Here is a 27,686-nt window from a genome sequence, read left to right on the forward strand (position 1 = left end):
GCACTTGTATCACAGTGAAGATGACTCACGAGATCACAGGGGCACAGATCTGTCACTTCAATGTGTATTTTATTAATACAACTTTTCTGTATTGTTTGTGTTGTAGTTCAGTGTGCCTGATGGATATTTGAGTTCTTACAAACTGAAAAGGTGCATTAAGAGCTGCTTAACAATGGTTCTTTAAGTGTACATAAGGTCTCGCAGCAGCTTGGCATTAAAATACATGTCTGTGCTAAAAGTACTTCATTTAAGAGCTTTCAGGCTTTAACTTATTCTTTTATACCTCAGTGAGTTGAATAGTTCCGTTTGGGGTGGAAGTGATGTAGATGTTTACTGATCCCTGTGGAGGAGGGTATCCTGAAAGACGGTAATTTGTGCTACAACTTTCTCACTCCTTTCTGTTAAGACTTTGGATGTTTTGGTGAATATTCAGTTCAGAATGCTGGTTTCATGTGAGCCTTGAGATGACCCTGTGAGTCTCTGATATCCTGAGAATAACTTATTTGAAGAACTGTGACTTTGGAAGATTAAATAGGGGAAATTTATTTCTCTGTGTGGAGGAGGAGCAAGCTGCTACTAACAAACTTTTTTCACAGATGAAATTCTAGTGCAAAGAAGCGTAAGGGTTGTAACATGCCTCTAAGGCTTTCGGTGTTTTTCCCTAGCATTAGACACAGTTAAGATTGGGCTGGACATGGTACTAGGCCATCTAGTCTGCCTCATACTTTGCCTAGAAAGATTAGACTAGATGATTGTTGACATGCCTTCTAACCTGGCATTGTATGGTTCTATGATTCATAACACTGCGATGCAGGGTAGTCCTCAGTGAGCAAGTTCCATGCCAGACAGATAACGGTTTTTGCTGTAAATATTTTTTTTTATTTCCTTCATCATTGAAGTGTTCTAAATAATCTGTTTTCTGGAGTAAGTTCTGTGTAGCTTCTGCCAGAAATGTGCCTTTTATTAAAACCCAAACCAACAACTACACCCTCAAAGAAAAATAGAGCAACAAAAAAAAAAACAAACAAAAACCCCCCAAAAAGCCCCATCCCAAACCCAACAAAACAACAACCCAAACACTTCCTTATTTCTTTTTTAAATTCAGTGAACTGCAAGCAAGCAAACTTTGAGGAATTTACTTCCAGTATAGAATCATAGAATCAGGCTGCAAAAGACCTTTAAGATCCTCAGCACCACATAGGTAGCTATACACTGATCAGCTCATCTTTTTTTAAAGGGAGTCTGAATGTTGTTGACTGTAAGTCAGTCTTTTCATGGTACCTTTATTGGGCACTGATAGGCAGATTACTTTGATTCCAGGGTAATTTCTGAACCCCATGGTCCAGAAATACATCATTATATGCACCCCTGTGTGTACCTATTTGTAACAAAAATCAGGCTGCTTCCAAGGAATTTCATCAGCCTCTTTTGAAGATTCTGGATGTGCAGCTTGCTCATCAATCTTATGTCTGGTATATTAATGTTTTCTTTGATCATCCAAGCCGAAGAGACTCTCCCCTGTATTGCGCTAAATGCACACATACAAACTGATGAAAGCTTTTGGAATGACAGCTTTTGTATTCCACTTCCTTATGAAATCATAGGAAGGAGAACCAGTGCAGGTCATCTCCTGCAGAAGCCGCTGCATTTTCAGAGTCCTACTTAATCTAGGAGTATTGAGTCCCATCTGGGGAGGGATGCAAGCACCACACCTTTTGTCCTGGAGGATTTTGTACAAAGGAGCAAAAAAAAATCAGGTGAGAAGAACCTTTCGTGGTAGCAATTACTTTCTGCTCTTTAGGCTTAGGAAAAGCGCAGTCCCTGATTAAGGAACCAAATGGCTGCTGGCATCTGTGGAGGGCTCCTTGCCTTGTGGAGACAAATTCTAAAGATGTGTTTGGGTTTATGTGAAATACACCACGTGTTTTTGTGAACCTTACTGATGTCTGTGCCTTTGCTTCATGCAGTGATCTAGTGATCCAGATTCACACGTCTTTTGTCCATTTTCACAACATACATCTATTTATCCTATGCCTGCTTTGGGCAGATACAGATTTTTGGCCTCTAACTTGCTTGTCTACGTCTTAAATAAAAATAACTTTTCAAAGTGAAATGATTTAAAATTAATGAGTCTGAATAGACTTTAAAATTTCAGTTCCTACCACAAAATAAATGTGCATAGTATCTTGATTCTTGTAAGTGTGGCTGCTGGATGGTTGCAAACCCAAGTACTTCCTACTTGTAGGAGGGCATGCTTCTCTGAAACTCCCTCAATCTAATGCACATGTAATTCATAGCCTTGGCACTATGACAGAAGTTGTGGGTTTGGTGAATGTAATGAACTCTATTGGGAAAAGAAATGAAATTCTATAATAGTAAGTTATTCTTGCTAGAGATTTTGTATCTTGACATCCTTGGAGGGGCAGGAGGGCCCAATCTGAGTTGGCTTCTGATGGTACATGCTCGTTAATAGATGAAGGAATGGGAGTGTTGACAAGCTGAGAGGGCTGAAGCATCTCTGCTATGGAGACAGGCAGAGAGAGCTGGGCTTGTTCAGCCTGGAGAAGAGAAGGCTTCTGGGAGACCTCCGAGCAGTTTCCAGTGCCTAAAGGAGCCAACAAGAAAGCTGGAGAGGGGCTTTTCACAGGGGCAGGTAGGGACAGGACAAGGGGGAAAGGCTTTAAACAGACAGGGGGGAGATTGAGATGGGATCTGAGGAAGAAGTTCTTCCCTGTGAGGGTGGTGAGGCCCTGGTACAGGTTGCCCAGAGAAGCTGTGGCTGCCCCATCCCTGGCAGTGTTCAAGGCCAGGTTGGACGGGGCTTGGAGCAACCTGGTCTGGTGGAAGGTGTCCCTGCCTGTGGCAGGGGGTTGGAACTGAATGAGCTTTAAGGTCCCTTTCAACCCAAGCCATTCTAGGGTTCTATGAAAACAAAAAAGTCTCCAAAAACCCTAAGCAGAAACCTCCAAACAAGCACCCCCCCAAAAAAAAACAAACCCCAACCCCCTCAAACAAGCAAATACACAACAAAAAAAGGGCAAACCCATGTAACTACGCACCATATAACATTTATATGGTTGCATGGTGTAACTGTAAAATCAGGCATGCACACAATTTGCAGTACTTCCCTGCTTGGGGATGTTTTTTAGTGTAGGTGCTGTGTCTAGTAGCAAGTTCTGAGTTGGCTCCTGGTGGTACATAGTTGCTAGTACACAAGGAATGGGAGTGTTGACAAGCTAACCCTTAGACTGGCTGTCTCAAAATTCTGATTGGATCCTGAAGTTGAGTCTACTCTGACAGAAATCAGTCCACTTTTTTAGATCTATTAATTGACGTGCTCAAGAAGCTTTTCTTCCCTGGCCTACTCCCTTGTTTGCTGCTTGTAGCAAATCAGCTTAAGTAGTTGTGTAACGAGCTCTGTTATTTGGAGGAAAATGGAGCATGGCAGTATCTCCTTTATTAAGTGCTCCCCTTTCCTAGGGACAAAGAGGGACCTGCACCTGGGCAATTCCCCGTGAGGCTCAAGACACTGAGTATGTCACTGAAAACATCACTGTTTCTGGGCTGTGGTGGTGCTGTGGTGTGGGGAAAACAAGTTTTGAGCTAAGTAAAGGAAGAGAAGGGGGTGAGACCCTGGCACAGGGTGCCCAGAGAAGCTGTGGCTGCCCCATCCCTGGCAGTGTTGAGGGTCAGGCTGGATGGGGCTTGGAGCAACCTGGTCTAGTGGAAGGTGTCCCTGCCTGTGCCAGGGGTTGGAACCAGATGAGTTTTAAGGTCCCTTCCAACCCAGACCAGCTTGTTATTCTAAGAATTAGTAAGGGTGTAGGTTTTTCAGAAAATTAGCAGGCTTTTGTACCAAGTATTGTTCTGGGTTCCTAAAAGAGCTCCAGTTGTGGCTACAAGGAAAAGGAGAGCCTTATTTATTTTTTTTTAATAAAAAACCCCACCAAAACAAACAAAAAAAAGCAACAAACCCCCAACAAAAAAAGCCACAAAAAAACAAAGAACAAACCAACCAACCAAAGACCACCCCCCTGTCCCCGTCCTCCCCCCCCCCCCAGGCTGTTGCCATGGCTGTTTCTCCCTCAAATGGTATTTTCCTAGCAACCTGCTACTTGGGCTTTTTACTTTTTGCTTCTAAACTTTGTTTCAAAGGTGGAATGTGTCCTGACTTGACTTGTTGAATAGAAAATAAAACCAGCTTATAATGAAGTAGTACATATGTTGAGAAGTGTATTAACAGCTTTATGGTGAGGCTTAGTGAGATCTCAAAAATGGTAATACAAAACATTTAGGTTTTGCAGTGTGTTTAAGAGTTGTTCTAGTCAACACCTGACAGCTTGATGAATTAATGCAGTATTTACTAAGCTTAAATTTCCCAAGCAAGGAGCTGTTACTTAAAATATTCAAGCTATGAGCTTTTGAGCTTATATCTGGAATTTAGCCTCTTATTAATGCATGTAAACCAAGTGATTTGGGGGAATGTGCTTGAAGAAGTGTGCAGACTCATTTCTAATAGATATGCTATGGCCCTTTTTCTTTCCAGCCATCCTTCAAGTTCATTAGCTTTTACATAAAATCAGCTTGGTTGCTGTTTCTCAGAACTCCCTTTCTATATGCCCAGAATATTTTTGTGCATATAATCTTGCAAGGAAAATAAAACAAATAGTACTGTAAAAGACACATCAAAATTAAGTTTAGTCTAAACATTTTATTCTAATTTTTCTGTTAGATTGGGTTAACTATTTAGCTTAATAATAAGTGTTTATATTTCATGCTAGATCCATTAGCTAAATATTTGCCTTTGAGTTAGTAATGTGCCCAAGCCCCAGGGATAAGCTACTGAGCTAACAGCAAAAAGCAAATAGGAGTGCACTTCTGCAGTGATGTAGTCATAGAATCAGAATGGCCAGGGTTGAAAGGAACCTTTAAGCTCATTCAGTTCCAACTCTGTGCCAGGGACAGGGACACCTTCTGCTAGACCAGGTTGCTGCAAGCCCCATCCAACCTGGCCTTGAACACTGCCAGGGATGGGGCAGCCACAGCTTCTCTGGGCAACCTGTGCCAGGGCCTCACCACCCTCACAGGGAAGAACTTCTTCCTCAGATCCCATCTCAGTCTCCCTCTGTCAGTTTAAAGCCATTCCCCCTTGTCCTGTCCCTACCTGCCCTTGTCAAAAGCCCCTCTCCAGCTTTCTTGTTGGCCCCTTTAGGCACTGGAAACTGCTCTGAGGTCTCCCAGAAGCCTTCTCTTCTCCAGACTGAACAAGCCCAGCTCTCTCAGCCTGTCTCCATAGCAGAGGTGCTCTGGTCCTTGGAGCATTTTTGTGGTCACCTCTGGACTTGCTCCAACAGCTCCATGTCCTACTTATGTCATTGCCCATATGGAGGCATGAACAGCAAGGTGGCTGGCAGCTGCTGGCTCTGATACCCATCGGGAGCTCCAGCTAAACCTCTGTACAGCAGAGTCTGCCAGAAGGTTTGTTGTTTAAAAGATTCCACACTGCTCTAGCATTCTCCCTCCTTTTCCCAGTACACAGGCTCTTTTCCTTTTTTTCACCTCATCTTCCTGTTCTGAACATGTGGGTTCTGTTCATAAAAACTGATTTAATAGGGGTTTATCCTGCTTGCATATAAATTCAGAAAGAACTGTGTGCTAGGATGTCAGAATGGCTTTGAGAGGGGTATGCGACCTCTCATAGATATGAACCTGGTGGTTAGGAAACTTCCCTAATCCTGGCTCTAGTTGTAGCTCACTCAGAGGCCTTAGCTCTTTAATCTTATTTCATTTCAGTCCCATCACTGAAAATAGGGTAAGGCTGATTATGTTGTGCATTTTATCATTTATAGCTATGCTGCATCTGTTGTTATCACAGTGTTCTCATTTCAGTGGTGTTGACTTGTAGCAAGGGTAATCTTGGATTAATCTGATCTTTTTCTGGAAAAATCTTGTAGTTAAGAAACATATCTAGATATGGCAAGGCTGAGCAAGAGGAGAGATTTGATTGCTTGAGTGTAAATCTACACCTCAGAGCAAGTATGTCTTTTAAATGGTGAAGCAAGTGGAAATTCAGCTTAGATGTTTAACAAGCTGGCTGCTAGTGTTTCCTCATTAAACCCCGCAAAACTGTTTTCTACAGAAATATTCTTGAGCAAATTCAGCTCACTTAGTCTTGCATGAGTAATTCACGGAAAAATAAAGAAATAACCATGCTCATCAGTAATCCCCCTTTTTGCTGCTGTTTTGCTGCAATTTGTGCAGCTAATTGCCAGCTCCGGCTCATAAAATACCAAATACACCTTCAGTAGAGTTTGTGTTTTCTAAATTCTAAAATACTTAGGCTTTTGTCCAGTATAGCATAAACGTTACCTGAATTATTGCCGAATGATTTGCTCTGCAACTTTCTGGCATTAAAAAACTCTGCAACAAGACAAGAGATATGCTCAGGATCCTGCTGTCCTTTACTGCCCTGGGTGCTTTACCTGGTCCTCTCTGAAGGGATTTCTTCTCCTGGAGGTAATGCTGCAAATGAGGCTTACCCTGTTCTTGGAAATCATGCCAAATGCAATGTTTGACCAGGTTTTTTTAAGTACGTGCTTCTTCTTTTTCCATTTACATTGATGAATACTGTGTGACATCTCCCTTCCTTCAGCCAATGTGATAAAACCTCATCTTGATGTATCAGAGTTGGTCCCTCTACACTTGAAGCTGCTCTGTCCTGCTCTAATGGATGGAGGTAGGATCATGGTTTCTCTAATGGGGAGATGATGTGGTCTCTGAAGAGGAGGCTGTTCCCATAATCTGGCAGCTCATTTTAGCAGCACTGAATGGCAAAATAAGCTGCTTCCTGGAGATGACTGGGTAGAAATTGATATTTCTTAGCAGGCATCTGGCTGTTTGCATTTAATCAATGCCTCTTAAACTATGCAAGATTAACAGCTCCCTTAGGAGGGATCATACAGCTTCAGGGCTATAGATATTTCTGTAGACAATTGGTGCTGTAGGCAGCTATGAAATTAGAAATGACTTAGTGAGGCACTGAAGTGACATGAGACTCTAGGAAGTGAACAAAACATGATTCATCCCAGAAAAGAAATTATCTGGAAGGGATGCTTGATTTTATTTTTTCATATAACTTATGCGTTTTAACCTTCTTCCTCTTGACTAAAGCACACTATATTTGACCTACCCATTCTGAAAAAAGCATTTTCTGTAGTTGTCTGTGACAAGTTAGATTTTCCATGCCCTCGGGTTAGTCTGGCTTCCTGAAAAACCAGAGTGTCTGGCTAAACATGCTGTCTTTCCCTGCTCTTTCTGAACTGCTGGGGATTTAGCAGTTGTGTTTAAGAGAGTTGGTAGCTTCCTCAGAGATCACCGTAGGGCATTTTGTTCTTCTTGGAGTCCTCTTTCCTGTGCAGATTAAAGCTTATAAATTTAATTGGCTCTTTACCAGAATCTAGAGGAAAATGCACTGGCAGTTCATGATGATGCCACATGGTGATTTAGTGAGAATGTTCGGATGAGAACTCAAGTTTCATGAGCCAACCATTAAAATTGTTCCTTCCCACCCAGAAACTGGCAGGCAGAGTGTCAGGACCTGAGAGATGTGCTAGCGTTTGCCAGCAGAAAGCTGTTGTGTATCTCCTCATCAGTCTGTAATGGCTGTATGAACTGTTCTGTGTTAATGGGATTTGGCAGAGGAGAAGGGTTAGAGGTGTCTGTGTTCTTGATATGATGCCATGTATTCTGCCTTAATTGGTACACAACTTTTTGTGCTTTAAGATCTCTCTTCTTTGTGCCAGTTTAAGATGTGCTGGTGAAATTCTTCACCAGGGTAGAAAGTCCAAGAGTATTTCTGACAGCAGAGAACAAGCATCTAATCTCTAGCTAATACATGCTGACATTAAATTCTTAAATATTAAAGTGTGGCTACAAAATAGGATTCTTGTAATGTCAGTGTCACATTGTCACCTTTCCCAGTTCAGCTGCACCGCTTCCATAGCACCATCCGTGACTCTAGCTGCAGTTATGGCTTACAGCATAGAAACAAACCACATACAAACCCAGGTAATCTTAAATTACATTTTTAGGTAAATATTCTTGAAGGGTGAGAGTGCCAGACATGGGAGACTAGAATTGCTTGTTAAAAAGATTGACTGGAACATTGTTGATGGGATTAAACTTTCTTAGATGAAGGTGAGAGAGTCTTTGAAGGCCAGCCCTATGTGACAGACACAGGTACTGGTTACCGGCTGTAGGACTGCTTCTAGAGACCACCTGGGCACTCTTCCCTATTCAGGTTAGTTCCTTCAAGTGAGCCCTAGTCAGTATGTTGGAATTGGTCACATGTTGAGACTTTTCTGTTCTGAATATGTAGGTATTCTACAAACCATGGGTTTTGTTTAAATGTAAAGCTATATAAGACTGGGGGGGTGTTCAGACCCATTGAGTAGACAAGTTTGAAGTGTAATGGTGAAAGACTTATTTCCGCTTACTGGTTGAACCCACAGAAAAATACAGTCCCTCCAGATGCGCATTTTAGAGAGTGTCACATGGATGCAGATAACACACAGGCAAGGATCTAACTTACTTTTATAGAATTCTACAGTGGTTTGGATTGGAAGGGGCCTAAAAGTGGTCAAGTTTGAGGAAGCACTTCCACCTCCTAACAGTTGCCCCAGTAAACTTATTTTTAAGAATCTGTTCCCTCACCTTCTGAGCTAAATCACTTGAACTATTAGGCTTTTTTCATGATATTGAAGGAAGGTTTTATATTGTTGTCCATCTGCCAGTCTTAAGTTGTCATTCTTTATTCTTTATGTTGGGATGCTGATTAATGCTGTGTGTTGTGTTTTGCTGAAGAAATGTTGCTGTGGTCTCATGGTGACAGCTAGCATGGCTTTACTAGGGGAAAACCCTGCCTGACAAATTTGGTGGCCTTCTATGACGGGGCTACAAAAGTGATGGACAGGGGTGGAGCAGTTGACGTCATCTACCTGGACTTGTGCAAAGCATTCGACACTGTCCCACATGACATCCTTGTCTCTAAATTGGAGAGACATAAATTTGATAGGTGGACCACTCGGTGGATAAAGAACTGGCTGGATGGTCGCACTCAAAGAGTTGTGGTCAACGGTTCAATGTCCGGCTGGAGACCAGTAACGAGTGATGTCCCTCAGGGATCAGTGTTGGGACCGGTCTTGTTTAATATTTTTGTCGCTGACATGGACAATGGAATTGAGTGTGCCCTCAGCAAGTTTGCCGATGACACCAAGCTGTGTGGCTCTGTTGATACGCTAGAGGGAAGAAATGCCATTCAGAGGGACCTTGACTCACTTCTGAGGTGGGCTGATGCCAACCTCATGAAGTTTAACCATGACAAGTGCAAGGTCCTACACCTGGGTCAGAGCAATCCCAGGCACAGCTACAGGTTGGGCAAAAAGGAAATTCATGGTAGTCCTGCGGAGAAGGACCTGGGGGTGTTAGTCAATGAGAAAATGAACATGAGCCAGCAGTGTGCACTCACAGCCCAGAAAGCCAGCCGTATCCTGGCTGCATCAAGAGGAGCGTGACCAGCAGGTCGAAGGAGGTGATCCTGCTCCTCTACTCTGCTCTTGTGAGACCTCACTTGGAGTACTGTGTGCAGTTCTGGTGTCCTCAACATAGAAAGGACATGGAACTGTTAGAACAAGTCCAGAGGAGGCCACGAGGATGATCAGGGGACTGGAGCACCTCCCATATAAAGACAGGCTGAGAAAGTTGGGGCTGTTCAGCCTGGAGAAGAGAAGGCTGCGTGGAGACCTCATAGCAGCCTTCCAGTATCTGAAGAGGCCTACAGGGATGCTGGGGAGGGACTGTTCATTAGGGACTGTAGTGACAGGACAAGGGGTAATGGGTTGAAACTTAAACAGCAGGGGTTTAGACTGGATCTAAGGAAGAAATTCTTTACTGTGAGGGTGGTGAGGCACTGGAATGGGTTGCAAGGGAGGTAGTGAATGTTCCATCCCTGGCAGTGTTCAAGACCAGGTTGGACGAAGCCTTCGGTGATATGGTTTAGTGTGAGATGTCCCTGCCCATGGCAGGGGGGTTGGAACTAGATGATCTTAAGGTCCTTTCCAACCCTAACTATTCTGTGATTCCGTGATTCTCTAACAGACATCCCTTGCCTGTTGGACTCCTGCCTTCTCTCCTCTTCACCACACACGTCAGTTTGCCTGTGTTTGATTAGTAAGCTCAGCCTGTGTTTCTCTTTGAACTCCATGTTTATGGCATAAATCCCCTTAGTTTGTTGTTTTGAACTCTTGCATGACTTTGAATTCCATAATATAGAATCCTAGAATGGTTTGGGTTGGAAGGGACCTTAAAGACCATGCAGTTCCAACCCTCTGCCATGGGCAGGGACACCTTCCACTAGACCAGGTTGCTCCAAACCCCATCCAACCTGGCCTTGAACACTGCCAGGGGTGGGGCAGCCACAGCTTCTCTGGACAACCTGAGTAGTAAGTTATAATAATAACAGTAATGTCAAAGTTTGTGTCATGCTGACCATTCTGATATTCAAGATCACTGAACATTTCATGGATGGTATGCTAACACTGTTTGCTGACTTTCTCTTTTAACTTCCTTTCAATAGAACCTTTCTAATTTCTATAATTAAAAATGAAGATGTGAAGCCTGAGTTATCCTGAGTTCTTGATCTTCCAATTCTGATAACTAGTTGCGTTCCTCCCAGGGAGATAATTCCCCCTTTTGACATTGCATGGTCACTTGTCACTTAGCCAATCCTTTATTTACCTTTATGCCATTTCCTTATGTCTCTGTTTTCCCTAACATTTCCCCTGGCTACAGATAAAAATACTTTGCCTTCAGCTAAGTCGAGTCTTCCATGCTTTGTCTAGAAATTCTGTTTTGTTACATCTCTTACGTTAACACTGTCCTGGTTTGCAGTGATGCGAACGGCTTATCTTTCAAAGTGTCACTCACATAGAAACAGTTTTGCAAGGTTTTAGGAACTCATCAGTGTCTCAGTCTTACAACCAAAATGACTGATGCTGCTTAAAAAAACCCACAAAAACAAAACAACCAATAGAGAAAAATCTATCTTTGTATGTATATGATATGAAGCTTCAGATAATTTAATGTGACACTGTATCCTGCTAATGCCATAGTAGAAAAATCCATAGTAGAGTTACCTGGTTTAGTAGCTGAGAGTTGAGGAAGATAAGATTTTCATGGCCAGATGTTCAGTTAAAAATAAACATATTTATAAGCTGATTGACAGTTTCAACTACCAGTTGTAGGGTTTGTGTTGCTTATAGACTACCTGGTCATAGGGGTCATATCAGTTTTTTTACTACTTGTTCTTTATGCTGTTCGTTAAAGCACATTACACCTAAGCTAGCCTCAAAAACAGTTCTGCTTGTTGAAGGAGTAACTGTAGGACTATTTAAACTGCTGTTTGCTCTTCAGGATATGGTCAGTTGAAGGTAAGCAGAGCTCTGTGGATGCCATTATTGCTGAGATGCTTTTGCATCTCAGTAGTATCTACAGTCCTGATAAGGTTACTTCATAAAATACTGCAGTACTAAATTTCACAGAACACTTAACCAGGGCAAGATATCTCAAAATATATCTTTGTACTTGGTGGTTAATTCAAATTTTACGTTTATAGCCATACCCCTGAAAACATTTGAGGTTTTATTTTTCCTTGTTGGTACTCTTGGGGAGTAACCTACCACCTAACTAGGTACAACATTTTTTCAGCCTTCAGATGTGCTTTTGGTAGGTGCTCCAAGCATGTGGGTTGTTGATGTGCAGCAGACACTGACTGCACCTCTGCATCCCTCTTGCACACGCGGGCTCCTCTAGATGCACTCACCCAGCTGTGTTTGAAGGTCAGACTTTCTGTGTGCTGTTGTATTTTTCCTATAATGAAAGCAAAGCAGAAGACTCGTCTGCCCTGGATGCAGAAATGCCCCGCAGTGCATTTGCTGCAGTTCTTACTGTGGCTGGAGCTTCGCAGGCCATTGAAAGTCTTCTGATAACCTTGGAAATGTCCAGTCTACTTATTGTCAAATTGTAGGAGTGTCAGCCGGTCTGCTTTAGCTCTGGGCTTGAGATCCAACTCTGTCAAATACATCTAGGTGAGACAGTTCAGCATTAGACCAGAGATCTGAGTAATAGTTTATTTTCCTTCACATCTTGGGTCTGGGGGGGGTAGATGGGAGCTCCTGTGCAAATACCAGCAAGACCAACCTTTCAGGTGAGCTGCTTCCCTCAGGTGGCCATGTTCAATCTCGAATAACCTGTCGACGTGAAGAAAGGTGCTTTATCAGTTCTACTGAGAGAAAATAGTATTGGTGAGATTTATATAGCACTGCAAACCACCCAGAACTCCTCAGTAGTGAGGAATTAAAAAATTCCTAGAAAACTGTCTGGCTCTTTGCAACGCTGTAAATTAGAATGATTTCAAAAGAGCAGAGACAATGTCATTTTTCTCATTCTTTCAGCAGAACCTTCCTGAATAAATAGCCATAGGATTGTAGATATTTCTAGTATTATGTAAATGACTTCATGCTTTGATGTCCCTTGTGTCATTAGTCTGACACTAGCTGGAATTAATGGCCATAAAACTATATTACAGATGTGGCAGATAGACTTCTCTTGTCTGCTTCTGATTCCTCATGTGAGCTTGCCGCTTTTGCTGTGGGATTTTAAAAGCGGAAAGTAGGTCACTGCAACGTGTGTGAACATAGGCTGAGAAACGGGCTATAATCTCAGCATTAAACAAACATGACTGTAATGCTGAAGGGAAATTTTCTATTTTTAAGCGCTTATTTCCATTATCACTATCTCATTCTGCAGAACAAACATATGGGGACTTATGTGTAGATGCACCCACAGATGGGGTTTGGGAAGCAGTAGAAAAGATAAATATATACGTGTGTGTGTGTGTGTACATATATATGCATATATATGTATTTATATGTTTAAAGGGTGACAATATATATTGTCACTTCTGAATGGTTTCTCTGCATCTCATGGAAAGCAAGCAGGGAAAGTGCCAAAATATGTAGGTCAAAAGAATTGAAGCATTTTGAATCAAAGCACCAATCAGACACTAACAGATCTGAGGATGGGGTTTCTAATACAGTGTGGTTGAACATGGAGCAGTATTACATTAATTTTTTTCAGAGTTCCCAGACTCGATGCATATTTATAATACACTCTTAGTCCCCTGAGTGGCTTCCTCGCTAACAGCTCTGGGCGTCTGTTTTTGGGGATAAGTGTTGGCTTATGATCTAGAAATATCTGAAAGAAATAGTTTGGATTTTTATAACTAGGAGAAGGCATAATGAGGGAGGTGGTGCTGTCTCTGTTGCATGTTCTAACTTATGAGAGTTGAGTGGAGATAAAGATAGATAAGGTGAAAAGCAAGTAAATATGATAAATTGACTAGTTTTCGGCAAGTAAAGGTATGAGCAGCAGGGAGAAAAGGGTAGTGAATTTTAATTCCTTGTTGCAGTCTGGGATCTTAGTTAAATCTGTTGGGAAGATGAAGTACTAAAAAAACTAATGAAGGCAAACGGTTCATATGGATAGGAATGATGGTCAGACTGTTATTAACTGAGCTCTGTCAGGAGTTTTTCAAAGAGTCTGGGGAAAAGAAGGAAACTAATAAAAATGACAGCTAGGACTTGTAGCTTGAGAGATTTAAAAATACACAGATTATGGTACATAGTGCTTTACATTGGTGAAGTACATGAGTCAAAAAAAGGGGCTTTCTACTTTACTAGATATAAAGAAAACTATTAAATAGAGATGGGGGACAAAATGAGAAAAAGCTGCAGTATTCAGACCCTTGTCTCCTTTCATTCAGTTTTTTACTATCAGAGAGCTGGAGCACTTCTGCTATGGAGACAGGCTGAGAGAGCTGGGCTTGTTCAGCCTGGAGAGGAGAAGGCTTCTGGGAGACCTTAGAGCAGCTTCCAGTGCCTAAAGGGGCCCACAAGAAATCTGGAGAGGGGCTTTTGATGAGGGCAGGTAGGGACAGGACAAGGGGGGATGAATTTAAACCAACATAGGGGAGATTTAGATGAGATCTGAGGAAGAAGTTCTTCCCTGTGAGGGTGGTGAGGCCCTGGCACAGGTTGCCCAGAGAAGCTGTGGCTGCCTCATCCCTGGCAGTGTTCAAGGCCAGGTTGGATGGGGCTTGGAGCAATCTGGTCTAGTGGAAGATGTCCGTGCCTGTGGCAGGGGGTTGGAACTGGATGAGCTTTAAGGTCATTTCCAACCCAGACCATTCTGTCATGATGATGAAGTGATGAAGCAGTCTAGAAGCAGCTAGAGAATAGCAGGGTAGTAAAGAGGATGCACTGCACTCTGGAAACAGCCTTTCAAGCCACATTTGTTTGATGAGGTAGCAGATGAGGTGTAGGTAACATGGAGTGCAGAGAGTAAGAATGGTTCCTTAAAATAATTTGCTTGCTCAGAATTCTGAGACAGCCACTTTTGTGCCCTTAGCTGGAGAAATAGGTCTTCAGAAATACTAGTGGATCACTTTCACATTGTTGGCTGGAAGCTTCATATGTGTTAGTGTTCTTGTAGGTGTTTCTGTTTGTAAATACTTACTTTTGAAAGAATACACTTGCTGATTGTGATCATTTAATAGTAAGTGCTTTATTTATTTTTGTTTTCCTCTCTGGCCCTGATTACATTTGAAAAAATAACTCAGCACTTGTAGGTTGTCAGGGGAGAACTTAAGGGCTGGAACAGATCGCAACTGAAATTGCAGCTCAGTGCAGGAAAGCAGTGGCCCTGTCCTTGCAGGAGTGTTCTGTGTGAGGAAGTAGAGGCAGTTATTCTGCTCCAATTGCTTTTGGTGGCTACGTGGCTGGGTAGCTCTGCCCAGTGTCTGTCAAGCAGGCAAATGGAAGACAGTCTGGGGACATGGGGAATGTGTGGTGTTTAATCGACCCATGAAAAGACTTCTCAAATATAAAACACTTTTCATGAAGAGAAATTGGTTAGTCCATCTGGTATACATATGGGATAAGAATAAATCTTATGCTACGCTTTCTTATGGTCTGAAAGAAGCACTTGGTGTCTACCTGAAGAGAAATTTGGGGGCTTATTTTTCATGCTAGTTTGAGAAAATGTGATCTGGTCGCAGTGCAGAAGGATAAAGCTTAGAGGAGGCTGGAGTTCCTCAAAACAAGTTACTAAATCATCATCAGATGGTATGTAGGGAATGTTTTCTTGAAGAATTTCACTGCCTTTTTATACCTCAGGTATTTAAAATTTTTAAATCCACTCCCTGGCTCTCGGATGTCCTTAGGGACAAGGGACATGGTGCTTTGAAAGTCTTAGTCCTACCTGCAGAGTGACAGAAGCTTGCATACTAGCTGCTCTTCTGTGTTTATGGTGTCCTGAACCCTCTGTGGCTTTTTGCCTCAATCCAGGCTGTAGATTGGTGTCCCCTATAATGTGTCCCAGGAACTGGCCCATCATCTCAGCTGGGCTGCAGGTTATTTATTCTTGGGCCTCTTGCTCCACCGTGGAGTCACCGTACACCCAAGCTGTACCTTGCAGCGCATGCCTTGAGTTTAGGACTTGCATGTTATCAGCTGTTCATGCACGGCATCTGTAATCCTGCTCTTCTTCAGAACTTCTGGGTTGTGTGTCTGGAATCTGGTATGTCTTTGGTGATGTCTTCTTGTTTTTCTCCCCACATCTCCAGAGGTGTAGAGGAGACCTGTGTCCCTGTCCAAGAGACTACTTCAGTTATCCTGGAGGCAGACTCCCACATCTGTCCTCCTTTAAAACCAAAGACCTCACTCCCCTCAAGGTGGCAATTTGTGCCTCCATATATCCATGTTTAAGAGGCTTGAGCGTTAAGGACAGTACTGACATTTGCTAAATTAATCCTTATGCTGGTTCCTTGTTGCTGCTTTAGCTCTTCAGTTTCAGGAGTATGATGCACTTATTTTGACCCTGGGTTAGTCTGAAGCACGGTCAGTCTTCTTGACATGTGCAACCATCACATCTAAGATGTTGCTCCAGCCTCTCCCTCTGCTGTAAAAAGTTATAATGTGCATTTGAACTGGGGCATACCCTGAAACAGTACATAGCTGTTTAAATTTGGTAACAGCCCTTTCAGGGGAAATAGCTTTTTCCTGTTCAGAATGAGGGATGACAGTGCTCTGGGTCACAGCTCAAAACTGCAGTGTCACTGGCTTGTGGTGACAGTATGAGGGACACACTCTTCCTGTTCAGGGCTGTAATCTGCCACAAAACCTCTCCAGGGCTTCCTTCCTTGCACAGGATTGCAGCACAGTGCTGTGCTGGCGGCTTCCAGATTGCTCTAGAAACCAGGAGGCTTTTGTGGGACATCAGAGCAACACAACTTGGTGTGAGATTTTCTGGAAAGGCAGGTAATACTTATTTAAACAAAATGTGTTTTACTTGCGATCACTCTCTCATCACCTTCCCTTTCATCCTTCCAGTGCCTAAAGGTGCCCACAAGAAATTTGGAGTGGGGCTTCTGACAAGGGCCTGTAGTGACAGGACAAGGGGGAATGGCTTTGAACTGACAGAGGGGAGACTTAGATGAGATCTCAGGAAGAAGTTTTTCCCTGTGAGAGTGGTGAGGCCCTGGCACAGGTTGCCCAGAGAAGCTGTGGCTGCCCCATCCCTGGCAGTGTTCAAGGCCAGGTTGGATGGGGCTTGGAGCAACCTGGTCTGGTGGAAGGTGTCCCTGCCTGAGGCAGGAACTGGATGGGCTTTAAGGTCCCTTCCAACTCAAACCATTTCATGATTTCTGTGATCACTTGCAGACCTGTGTATTCAGGAGCATGAGATTTCTGTGCTCTGGAGCTCTGGCTGGGCTGGCAGCATGAAGAGTGAGACTGCACCCCTGCTCCTCATGTATCCTGGGCTCTCCTCCAGTCCCAGCAGACTGGGTTTTGGACAGGCCTTGTATGCCCACCATAAGGAGCTGGCAGTTGCCACGCTGTGAGTCTTTTGCCTCAGAATTTGGCTGTTCCAACTTTGATTTTAGGAAAGGCTGCCTGGTCAAGATGTTTGGCTACCTTCTTGTACATTCTTTGAGAGGCTGGATCCGTGGCCATTCCTCATGGAATGAGGGTGTGATTTAGTTGAGTCAATCTTGGTGTTATTCCTTTAGGATTTCTATACATGGAGGTATTATTTTATGTTGTTTGCATCTTGTGTTGGGCCTGTTAAATAGGTTTGTGGGATTTTTTTGCATGGCTTTGGATTGAAATATTCTCTATCAAGGATAGGCCTTCAGCTTCAGCAGAAAGCCTTCAGCTTTAGGAAGGAACCCCACGTGAAACAATCAGACTGTCTTTGTTGTATTTCTTGTCTCTCAAAAATCACAGTTAGGAGAACACAAACAAAAAGCCTAGGAATAGCAAAAAGTAAAAGTATTCAACCATGCTTCAAGTGCTTGTTTTTAGAATGCCTGGAAACACAGGCAGCATTCCTCATCTTCCTGCAGAAAATTAATTAATTCCCTGAACAGTTGCCCATAAAACATTACTCTGAGCAGGTAAAAGAAGCTCTCCTGGGTAGAGCTATTTTGTTAATATGTGCCTATGGCAACGCTGTGGAGGTAAGTCTTTAGAGAGTCTTTTGTTTAAAAATAGGATGCCAAGTGCCTTTGTTATTAAAAAAATGTCAAGATGGATAAATCTGAAGTTATCTGGTGGAATATGTCCTGCACAGCAGTCTGGAGCATTGTCAGCTATCTGTGAGACTTCTCTAATAACCTCTGAGATGTGCTAACATCAGGAGCGAGATTACTCACTTCCGAGCATCTGACATTCCCAGTGGGAAGCTGGAGCATGAGGACAAATGTTGCTTGTAGAGCAATTAGAGCTGAGGGTGGGAGGTGTGCTTCCCATGCATCTCTTTGGTTCTTCTTCCGATTTGTGATGAAGGAATCATTGCTGAAGAAGTGTCTCTTTAGGACGAATAAATAAGGAAAAAAATCCATACAATAAACAATTTCTTTGTGCAGATTTATTGGGTTTTTTTTAAGGCAAAATGTGAACTTGTGTTGAACTTTAAAGTTACTGACTTTGCATCCTTTAAATTGGGAGATACTGGTTCTGACAGTTGTACACGCAGAGCTTTTTTAGCATTCCAGATTATATAACAGCATGGAATTTTAGAAGGAAAGCAATAAAGTGCTTCTTGAATTGTCAGCACCATCCGAAATGCCCTGTGGTTTCTTGAGGACCTGTAACAAATTCCTGATTTTCTTCTTTCCATCCAGCTCAGTGGTGGATTTGAAATTGCTTCGTATGGCAGCAAATTACAGTATTTTGAGTAACCTCAGCCAGATTTGATTTCAGCACTAGTTCCTGGTAGCTAAGCTTTTTCTCCAAAAGCATTATCTGAAGTGCCTGCAAAGGCTGAAGAGCCCGGAAGAGACCTCCAATGCCTTGAGAGTCGCAACACCTTTTCTCAAAGCAGGGAAATCAGAGGCAGCATCTCAGGCTCCGTCCAGTTGTGTTTTGAGTTATCTCCAAGGATGGAGACTGTACAACCTCTCTGGGTAATCTGTCCAGTGTTCAAGTTCCCTCCGATTTTTACTATGTAAAAAAAGAAAGTTTAAATGGTGGAGTGGTGTGTATTTCAGTTTGACAAGAGGAAAGTCACTGGGCAGAATGCAACCAGTTTGACAGCTCTAGTCTGGATAAATTCTCTGCCAAGGCTGCCACTTTGTGCTTTGTATGCTTACTAAATGCAAAAACTTATTTTAATCTAGAGCTCTTCTTCTGGATAAAAGTGTATGAACTTCGGTGGGTTGGTCACATCCTTTTCCATGTAGTCATGTATGCCCCTTAGATTTTGGATATTAGTAAAGCATGTCTGAAAAACTTACTTACAGTGATTTTAAGATCTTTCACTCTGAACTGAACTAGACAATATTCTATGAAATAATGAAGTTGGTAGTAAAATATTGAGGAGATAGTCCTGCAAGGTACTTTTAGTTGACACTGAAGTCATCATGCATGCAGTGAGTGCTGAGCATCTTTGGAGAGGTTCTGTGTAATATTAAAGGTAAGATTGTTGTATCCCTTTCCCCAAGTAGTGCATCAAAGTCCTAAGCCAGGAAAAGATAAGAATCCAGAATGTCTTGGCTGCTGGTTGGGTTTTTCACCTGATACTACACACATCATCCCATCTTGTCTAACAGTGCTGGATTAGGATACTGAAGGTAGTACCTCTGTGTGTATTCAGATTAAAAAATTGTAGAGTCACAGAATGGTTTGGGTTGGAAGGGACCTTAAATCTCATCCAGTTCTAGGGCCTCACACAAGCACCAAGTGGTACCAAACCAGCTCAGAATCTCACACAGAATGTTACTGAACCCCAGCCTGCTAACGGTGTTTCTTAACGTTCTCTTTAAAGGTGGTACTGGACCATACCCTGCAGAGGTGGTGTCTCCTTTGAGATTGCAGAGAATTTATTGTAGAACATGGCTGGTAACACTGTCAATCCAAGGTGGTGATTTCAGCAAGAGAAACTTGGCAGCCACTTCAGATACTGAACGAGTGCAGCAATCTGGGCAAATTAGCTTGAAGATCAGCCTCAGGAATGAAGCTCTTAAGCTTCTCTTTTTCTGTTTGCTTGGCTTGGTGCTGGCAGGGATATCTCATGGCTGCAGACTCATTAGTTTTGAAGATACTTAACCTCTAGCTAGAGATCTGGTCGGTGACCTATCAAGATTAGCATCTCCTGCAGCGAAAGGCTTTATTGTGGTAATCCTCTGCTAAGAGTGCTCCTGGCTGGACATTCACTGAATGATGTCCTGCATATTAGTGGGTCCAGATTTCTTTTCTTTTTCTTCTGGAGGTCTGAGCACAGTAGGCAGCCCACGTGGGGAGCATCTGTGTTGAAGGTGGCAAGAAGTGCTGGTTTGGATGGATTAGCTTATGTGACTCTGCTGATCTTTGCAGAGCCGATGATAAACCAAACAAATCAATGCTGTCAGCAGCCCTACTAAATGTTTTGCACTCTTTCTCTGGAACTTTCTGTGGGATCAGTTCAGAGAAGGTGCTACTTGCATGGGATCTGTATTTTTACTTTCAGAAGCAAGTTTGCTGTGTAAGTATGTTGTTAACTCTATTTTTTTTTCGCTTTAAGCAAGATTTTGGAAGCTATAGTCCTTATATAGCTATAATCAAGTTTGTTAGTTATTATCAAGTCATAAACAAACTTTAAATTATTATCAGGCTTTAGTATATGCTAAAATTACTTTACAGGTTTGTAGGATCTGTCAGATTTACATTTTGTGTTGCATAATCTGGTGCATATATATTAATAAGCACTTTCCAGACTGATAATCCTAACAGTTTGGGTGCTCATTTTTGTTTGTTTTTATGTCTTTTATTTGTAGATCACATGCAGACAGTATATTTTAGAAGTCTGCAGAACTGGGTTTGGAACAGAAAAATCTTTTTTTCTGCAGTCCTTGGGACCCTGCGTCCGAGATTGTATCTTGTGTTCCACCAGGCTTTCTTGGATGAGGAGGAACTGAATATTGGGATGGGGTGGGGATGACAATCTGTAAGCATCCACCTTATATCTGTATGGCAGATAATGTTGAAAAACACTCTGACCAGGAATAACAAGGGAGTTAGTGCTAACATGTTTGTTGATACCGCAGTCTTTGTTCTTTGCTTGCATTGTCACTGACACTTGGATAGGGAAGCTCAGCCTCAGCATGTAGCAGGCAGGGGGTGAGCAGCTGCCCTGGGCTCAGAAGCCTCGTGCCTGCTCCTGACCTAGCCGCTGGCCTCTTGGCTGCCTCCAGCACCCAACTGGAGTCCTCCTGACATCCCTTTTTCTGCTAGAAAGCAGTGGTGGTTTGGGCTTGTTTTTTTAATTAGCATCTGTTATGAAAATACTGTATGAAAAACATGCAAGTCTTTAGTTTCTATTTCTAGTGATTTGACAGAGGCAATTTGCAACTGCTTTTGAATAGACTTTCATCTGGCTTTGGAGGCTTTTGCTAGAAGTAAGGGTTTGTAAATACTAAAACCCATCAGGAGTTTGATTTCATCAGCTTGTCCAGGCAACCTGTGCCAGAGCCTCACCACCCTCACAGGGAAGAACTTATTCCTCAGATCTCATCTAAATCTCCCCTCTGTCAGTTTAAAGCTATTCCCCCTTGTCCTACCCCTACCTTTGTCAAAAGCCCCTCTCCAGCTTTCTTGTTGCCCCCTTTAGGCACTGGAAGCTGCTCTAAGGTCTCCCCAGACCCTTCTCTTCTCCAGGCTGAACAGTACTTTTTGTTACCTAAATAATAATGCCTCTTGACACGTGTAGTGACACTTTAAAGTACTTTGCAAATCTAAATGATCATTCTCTGTCTTATTAAAGTATTTCCTGTTTTAAATCATCAGCCTTAAAGCTACCCTCGGACTCCAGGATCAGCTGGCATTGCATAGGTTGGCTTTTCTTCTGAATGCAAGAGAGTTATTGCCTTCATACATCACCTTTCCTGCTTGCTTCCTGCACACCCTTGTACCTCCTCCTTTGAAGAGATAGCAGAGCTGTTGTAAAGCTTGGCCTGGGAAGCTTCTGTATCCTCTGCTGAAGTCAGCCTATCAAATGTAGGCATTTAGCGAAGTAATGACTAAAAGCCACTGGCAGAAAAGCGGCATCTGCTTGCCAAATCAGCACCGCTTTAGGATGCTTGTAGCATCTTCAGGACTGTAGCACGAGAGGTAGGAATAACTCCTGTGATGGTCAAAAATGGGATTTGTTCAGAGGCAGTTCTTCAATGCTTTCTCTGTGGTGTTTACACAGAAGCAAAGTAGTAGAACATATTATTTTACTAGAATAATACTCGAGGGTGAGAAAATGGGAAATCAGATTGCATATAAGGGTAAAAAATAAATGTGTTTATTTCTATTTGGTTGCATCAGAATCCGGATACAAACTCATGAACCTCTGTTAGAGCATAGCATCACTTCCTGTAGTGCCTGTCTTGGCATGGTGTCTCAGCAGTCAACCTGCGTCTGGTAGGCAGCGTTATCTGTATTTTGTATTTCAGTAGAAAAAAAAACATGTTTCCGGTGTTACTCATTCTTTTCAGTGTGTTCCTTGTGGGGCACCTAAGCTCAAACGCTGGTGCCACGAGCAGTGTTGCGAATAGTCCGTCTTGTTTCCCTTTGAAGATTCAGTTCCTCTTTGCTCATTGCATCCACAGCATGGCATGTCTGCTACATTTCTCAGCCCTCTTGAAAGTGGGACAAACCTGGGACATCTCTTTTCAGCTCAGATTAAGAGCTGGAAACACCTCCACTTGCATGGGGCTGGGGATGGAACAGCAGGATGAGCTGCTGGGTGCCTGTTGTCAGCTCGGGGAAGGCAGTGGTTCCATGCTTAGTTGAGAGGCCAGCGTGGGCAAGGAGAGCCTGTGTCCTGCCACCTGCCAAAGGAACTAAACTGATGTTAGCTGAAAACTGGTGATACCATTTCTGCCTCCCTCTGAATTTAGGTAGAGAAACACTGACCAAGGGTCCTTTATAGAACCCTAGAATCCCAGGTTGGAAGGGACCTCAAGGGTCATCTGGTCCAGCCTTTCTAGGCAAAGCATGACCTACACTAGATGGCTCAGCACTGTATCCAGCCAATCTAAGTGTCCAATGCTGGGGAGTCCACCACTTTCACAGGGAGATTATGCCAGTGGCTGGTTCTTATTGTGAAAACCTTTGCTCTTGGGTCCAACCAGAATCTCCCTGGAAGTAACTTGTGCCCATCATCCCACATCTTTTCCATGGCACTCTTTGTAAAAAGGGAGTCTCTGTCATCTTTGTAGCCACCCTTTAAATACTGACCCAGTATTTAAAGGGTGTCCCCTGTCTCTCTTGCTGTACTGCAGTTCATGTAATGCCTCCACAGGAGTTAAAGCTCATTAATTCTTCTGCCTTTCCTGGGGATTATCTGTGAATTCCCTGCTAAAGTGTACTGCTGGTGATGACTCAAAATAGGAGTATTCAGACTGTCACATGCCCCTGACTGTCAAGTTTTGGACCCCAGGGACACTGTATGGCATTGAGCTCCAGGCATTAATTATGACAAATAGTATTTAAGTAATAATTGGAGGGTTTCATGTGTTACTAACTTCATTGAATCCCTTTCTGTTCTTGTAAGAACAAAATCTCAGATCAGGTTGCTGTAATCTCCAATTGATTTGTTCTAGTATTGTTTCATTATTTTGTGGTGTAAAACAAAAAAGCCACTGCCCCAGAAAATCCATCTCTCTTCTTTCTCAGTCACTTCATTATTAGAATTCTTACAGTCTCTCTGAATCTCTGTTCCACCTTGCTGTGAATTCTCTGTTTGCGACTAGCTGGTACGTCAGCCTCCTGGAAGAGGCAGTGCTTGTTGCCTTTAAATACCAGGATTCTGTTACTTCTGTGCATTGATGTGCAAAATCTAGCACTGATTTTGCATTTATTAACTGCAGTATTGCACTGAACTGAGGGTCTTCTTCAGGAATATCTTCTGAGGCACACCATCAGTTTCCTTTTCTGAGCTCCAGTCTTGTGAGTAGTATTGTTAGCCTGAGTGAAGGTAAAAATATTGAAAACATAGAGATGTATTGACAAGAGAGTGTAGCGTATTGTGTTAGGGGGTGACAGAAGCAGATAGTGTAATTTTTTATTATTATTTTTTTTTCTGTGTTTCTTTCCAGAAGGAACTGGAAATCAGTTTAAAAGTACAGTGTTGTCAGTTGGAGACCTGAATTTGTCAACTGTTCTGTCTCCTTAAAATGAAAATTAATGTCAAAAGTCATTAGTCTAGGTATTTGTTTTGAGCCTTTCTTCTGTGCTTGTCGTATTTAAAAACTTCAGGACTTAGGTTGCCCCAAGAAGCTGAGGCTGCCCCATCCCTGCAGTGTTGAAGGCCAGGCTGATGTGGCTTTCAGCAACCTCATCTACCTGAAGGCATCCCTGCCCATGGCGGGGGTTTGGAACAGGATAGTCCTTAAGGTCCCTTCTGACCCAAACCATTCCATGACTCTTTTTCTATGTTTTTGCTTCTTTTGTACAACTGCAGGGTCTGGAAATGTCTTTGAAAGCTGAAAGGACCAAACTTTTTACAGTAACAGCTGAGACTATGAGTGAACTACATTAGGGTGGACACTATTGACTCAGCTGAAGTTCAGGAATTCCTTGACTGTTAATTTGAGGTGTAAATCACAAGCACTAGCTTGGTTGTAGCTTAGCTTTCATATTCTGTATGAACTGATACAGCTCTTATTTACAAGAACTGGATTTATTCCTTTGTGTTTTTTCCCATCCTGGCCATTGTCATTAGCTGCTACTTTTGTTTCAACAAGTGGTTGTTTCAACAAGAGAAAAAAAAAAAGCTGAAGTCTTCAAAATAGAATTGTAGAATGGTTTGTATTGGAAGGAACCTTAAAGCCCATCAAGTTCCAACTAAAAAAAAATCAAAACCAGCCCCAAAAGCTGAGGAAGAGGAGACCCCATGGTGTGTCTTAGTGTTGCTCATGTAGAGTGTCTCTGCTCACAACTGAGCTTTCTTTGCTTTGATTGTCAAAACATCTTCAAACTGCTTGTAAGGACTTTGGGAAATGGAAAATGTGCATGATCTGCATATTTTGGATGGTTTTTGTGACAAACCTTATTTAAATACTTCTAGATAGACTAATTTCTTCTTTATTTCCATGCATTTTTCTGTGGGACATTTGTAAGCTGTGCATGGTGCCTACCAAGGCTGTGGTAATAAAATACTTGACTCGAATCATCAGCATCTCAAATTGCTGAAGGCTGTTGTTCTCAGTGCAGTTTTTTTTTAAAATGGGAGAGCAAAAAAAGATGAGTTTTCCTTGGTCAGATATAAACCATCAGGCTTTGATGCTTTGATGTGTTTAGAGAACCGTCTTTAGTGTAAACTGGGGGAAGTTTAGGCTCAAGTGTGAAATACAAATACATAAAAATAAAGGTCTCTGAGGTATTTAGAGAAAAATGACTCACTTAAATGGTTTGTCTTCCTAGTAAAATAGAGAGGGCACCATCCTGTGTGTGCTGTGTGTCTGTGTGGTGGTACTAATACTTTTGTAACTATGATCAGATTGGGCAGGGAGGAGTTAATGTGTGGGGAGGAGACGAGGGGGCTTTAGTTTCCGTCCTTTCCACAGTGACCCAATGACCAAGTTGCCATCAGTGGTTTTGTACTGACAGACCTGAAAATTTTGCTCAGCCTCGCAAGTTCAGTCACTTGGTGTTGTTCTAGCTCTGTCATTAATTAAAAATCTCCCTAAAGATGAATGTGAGGAACTAGCATGAATAGTCCCACATCTGGGGACAGGCCAACACTCTGACATGTGAGTCCATTCTTGATCTTAAGTGTGTATCAAGATGAAGAAATTCCCATTATTTTCTTTCTTATATTTGAAGAGTTGGATCAAAGCAGTAAAAATGAATATTCATGGTCTCCAGTTTGGTTAACATGTTCATGTTGTCTTTTGGCCTCTGAATGTCATATTATGCAATAACCCATTTTAAATGTTTTAGTTTAATTTTTCACTGTGTCATTTTCTTCTCTGATTTCAGTATTCCCAGGAGAGAACATGGATGAAAAGCTGTCTTACAAAGAATTTCTTGATCGCAATGAGTCCTGGACAATGGATGACAGAGACCTGTGCTTTGAATCACAGCCAGTATTCAAACCCATGGAGATGGCTGGTATGACTTAGTCTTAACTCTGTAGCATCAGTTACTTTGAGTTGTGTGACATAATAGAGTCCTAGTCTCCATCCCTAAGGGTGGATTTGTTCTCTTGCCTTGTACCATCGCCTGTGTTCTTTAAGATGCGTTGCTCAGTTTTCCTAACATACTTAACATCTTAACACCAGGGTGAACTTTGCACATCAAGCCCCTAACTTGCCCTACAGTGTAGTCTAGCTGGTTAAAAATGGAGTTGCTAGTCCAGCGTGTTGGAGCACATAGTGTGGGCGAGCAGGTTTCCCCTGTCTTGGCTCACACAGCAATAGCTGTTTTTGGTTGACTCCCACAGTTTAACCACTCTGGAGTACTGTGGCTTTCAGTGTAAACCTCACCGGAATTGTTGACAGCCAAAAGCCTGTCTTCCCTGGCTCTAAGCAATGCTGGTTGCATTTGTCACGTACCTGTGTCTGCAATGCAGGTCGATCTGTTCCAGAGGCAGCCCATGTAGCTGCTGACTCTCTTGAAAATTAAATGAACCTTGTGTAACTTGCCCCTGCAAAAAGATACCCTTTCACCCAGCAACTTTCACACAGTCTTCCTTCAGTTTTGAATAAAATTATGGAAAATTCCTTGCTAGCTCTTGAAGGGTACGAGAAAAGCATGTGCTGCCCACATACTAACAAGCAACAATCCTGTGAAAGCTACTGGCTGAAACTGGATGAAACTTTCTCGATACATATTTTTGAGCAATGTAGAACTGCTTACTAAATTATTTTCTTGCTATCTGAATCTCATATTTGCTAAAAAATTCAGTGGGGAAATTATATACTGTTACAAGGGTAAGAAATGATTCATGGAACGACTGGAACAAAAGAGCCACTAGTTTCTAGAAGACAGTTATTGGCCTTTTCTCTCCCATTGCTGTGTTAGATGGAAGAATGGGAATTTGATGGCTCAATAGCTAGATGACAAACTCTTGATTAGGAGTAATTTATATACCTGGCCCATCACCCAATATTCTTTTGGCCTGAATAATGTGAATCTGTGGGTTATCTATTACATGAAAACACATTTCCTTAGTTTTCATGGCTTTGAAGTACCTTGCGCACCAAGCAGTATACCAGGTATACTTCAGTGTGAAAGGATTCCTCCATTCTGCTCTTCGTGGTACTGTATGAACAAGAGATTCTACTTAAAGGATGTCTGATGAAATATCAAGAAGCTCTTACCTGTGAGGATGGTGAGGCCCTGGCACAGGTTGCCCAGAGAAGCTGTGGCTGCCCCATCCCTGGCAGTGTTCAAGGCCAGGTTGGACGGGGCTTGGAGCAACCTGGTCCCATGGAAGGTGTCCCTGCCCATGGCAAGGGGGTTGGCACTGGATGATATTAAGGTCCTTTCCAACCCAAAACATTCTATGATTCTGTGATTTCCCTCCTAAGGAGAGAATTCTTTGGTCAACGGTTTAACTGGTCTCCTGACCAGCATTGCTGTAATTTCTCATTCCTTGGCGAGAAACCTGGGAAATGCCAGCACTGTTGCTTCTGTGAGCACCTGCAAGTGCATTTGAGTCTGCTGTCGACTTTGCTCTTCTACATTGCAAATGATGTGTTGGGATCTGTCAGTGAGATTTAACACTATGAAGTAACAGCTATGAGCAAAACTGTACATATGTATTTTACACACTACCTATAGTAAATCTTGTTTTAAAAGTGTTACTGTAATGTACAATTAATAAAACTGACATTACCTACTTGCAAGCTTTGACAGTGCTGCCAAGGCCTTTAATCACAAGTGGATCATGACTTATTGTAACTACACCTAAATATCTAAACATGAAGAGTTCCTATTTAAACGAGCTACAGTAACACACATTTGTTAGTCCATAGTCATTGGCCAATAGGAGCTGTGTCTCTGACAGGGAAGGACATGAGTGTCTATGGAAGTGAG

General features: G+C 42.5%; 1 protein-coding gene across 6 annotated transcripts in view; it reads left to right on the forward strand.

The window, feature by feature from the left end:
* MAP4 (microtubule associated protein 4) overlaps positions 1–27,686 on the forward strand; it is a 170,245-nt gene that overhangs the window by 73,885 nt on the left and 68,674 nt on the right. For all 6 annotated transcript variants that reach the window (XM_034062834.1, XM_034062839.1, XM_034062844.1 and 3 more), the window contains exon 5: positions 25,626–25,757. In XM_034062834.1, the coding sequence (XP_033918725.1) occupies positions 25,626–25,757 (132 nt within the window). The remainder of the gene's footprint in view (positions 1–25,625; positions 25,758–27,686) is intronic.

The sequence above is a fragment of the Melopsittacus undulatus genome, chromosome 1 (assembly GCF_012275295.1).
Source record: "Melopsittacus undulatus isolate bMelUnd1 chromosome 1, bMelUnd1.mat.Z, whole genome shotgun sequence".
Classification (NCBI taxonomy): Eukaryota; Metazoa; Chordata; class Aves; order Psittaciformes; family Psittaculidae; genus Melopsittacus; species Melopsittacus undulatus.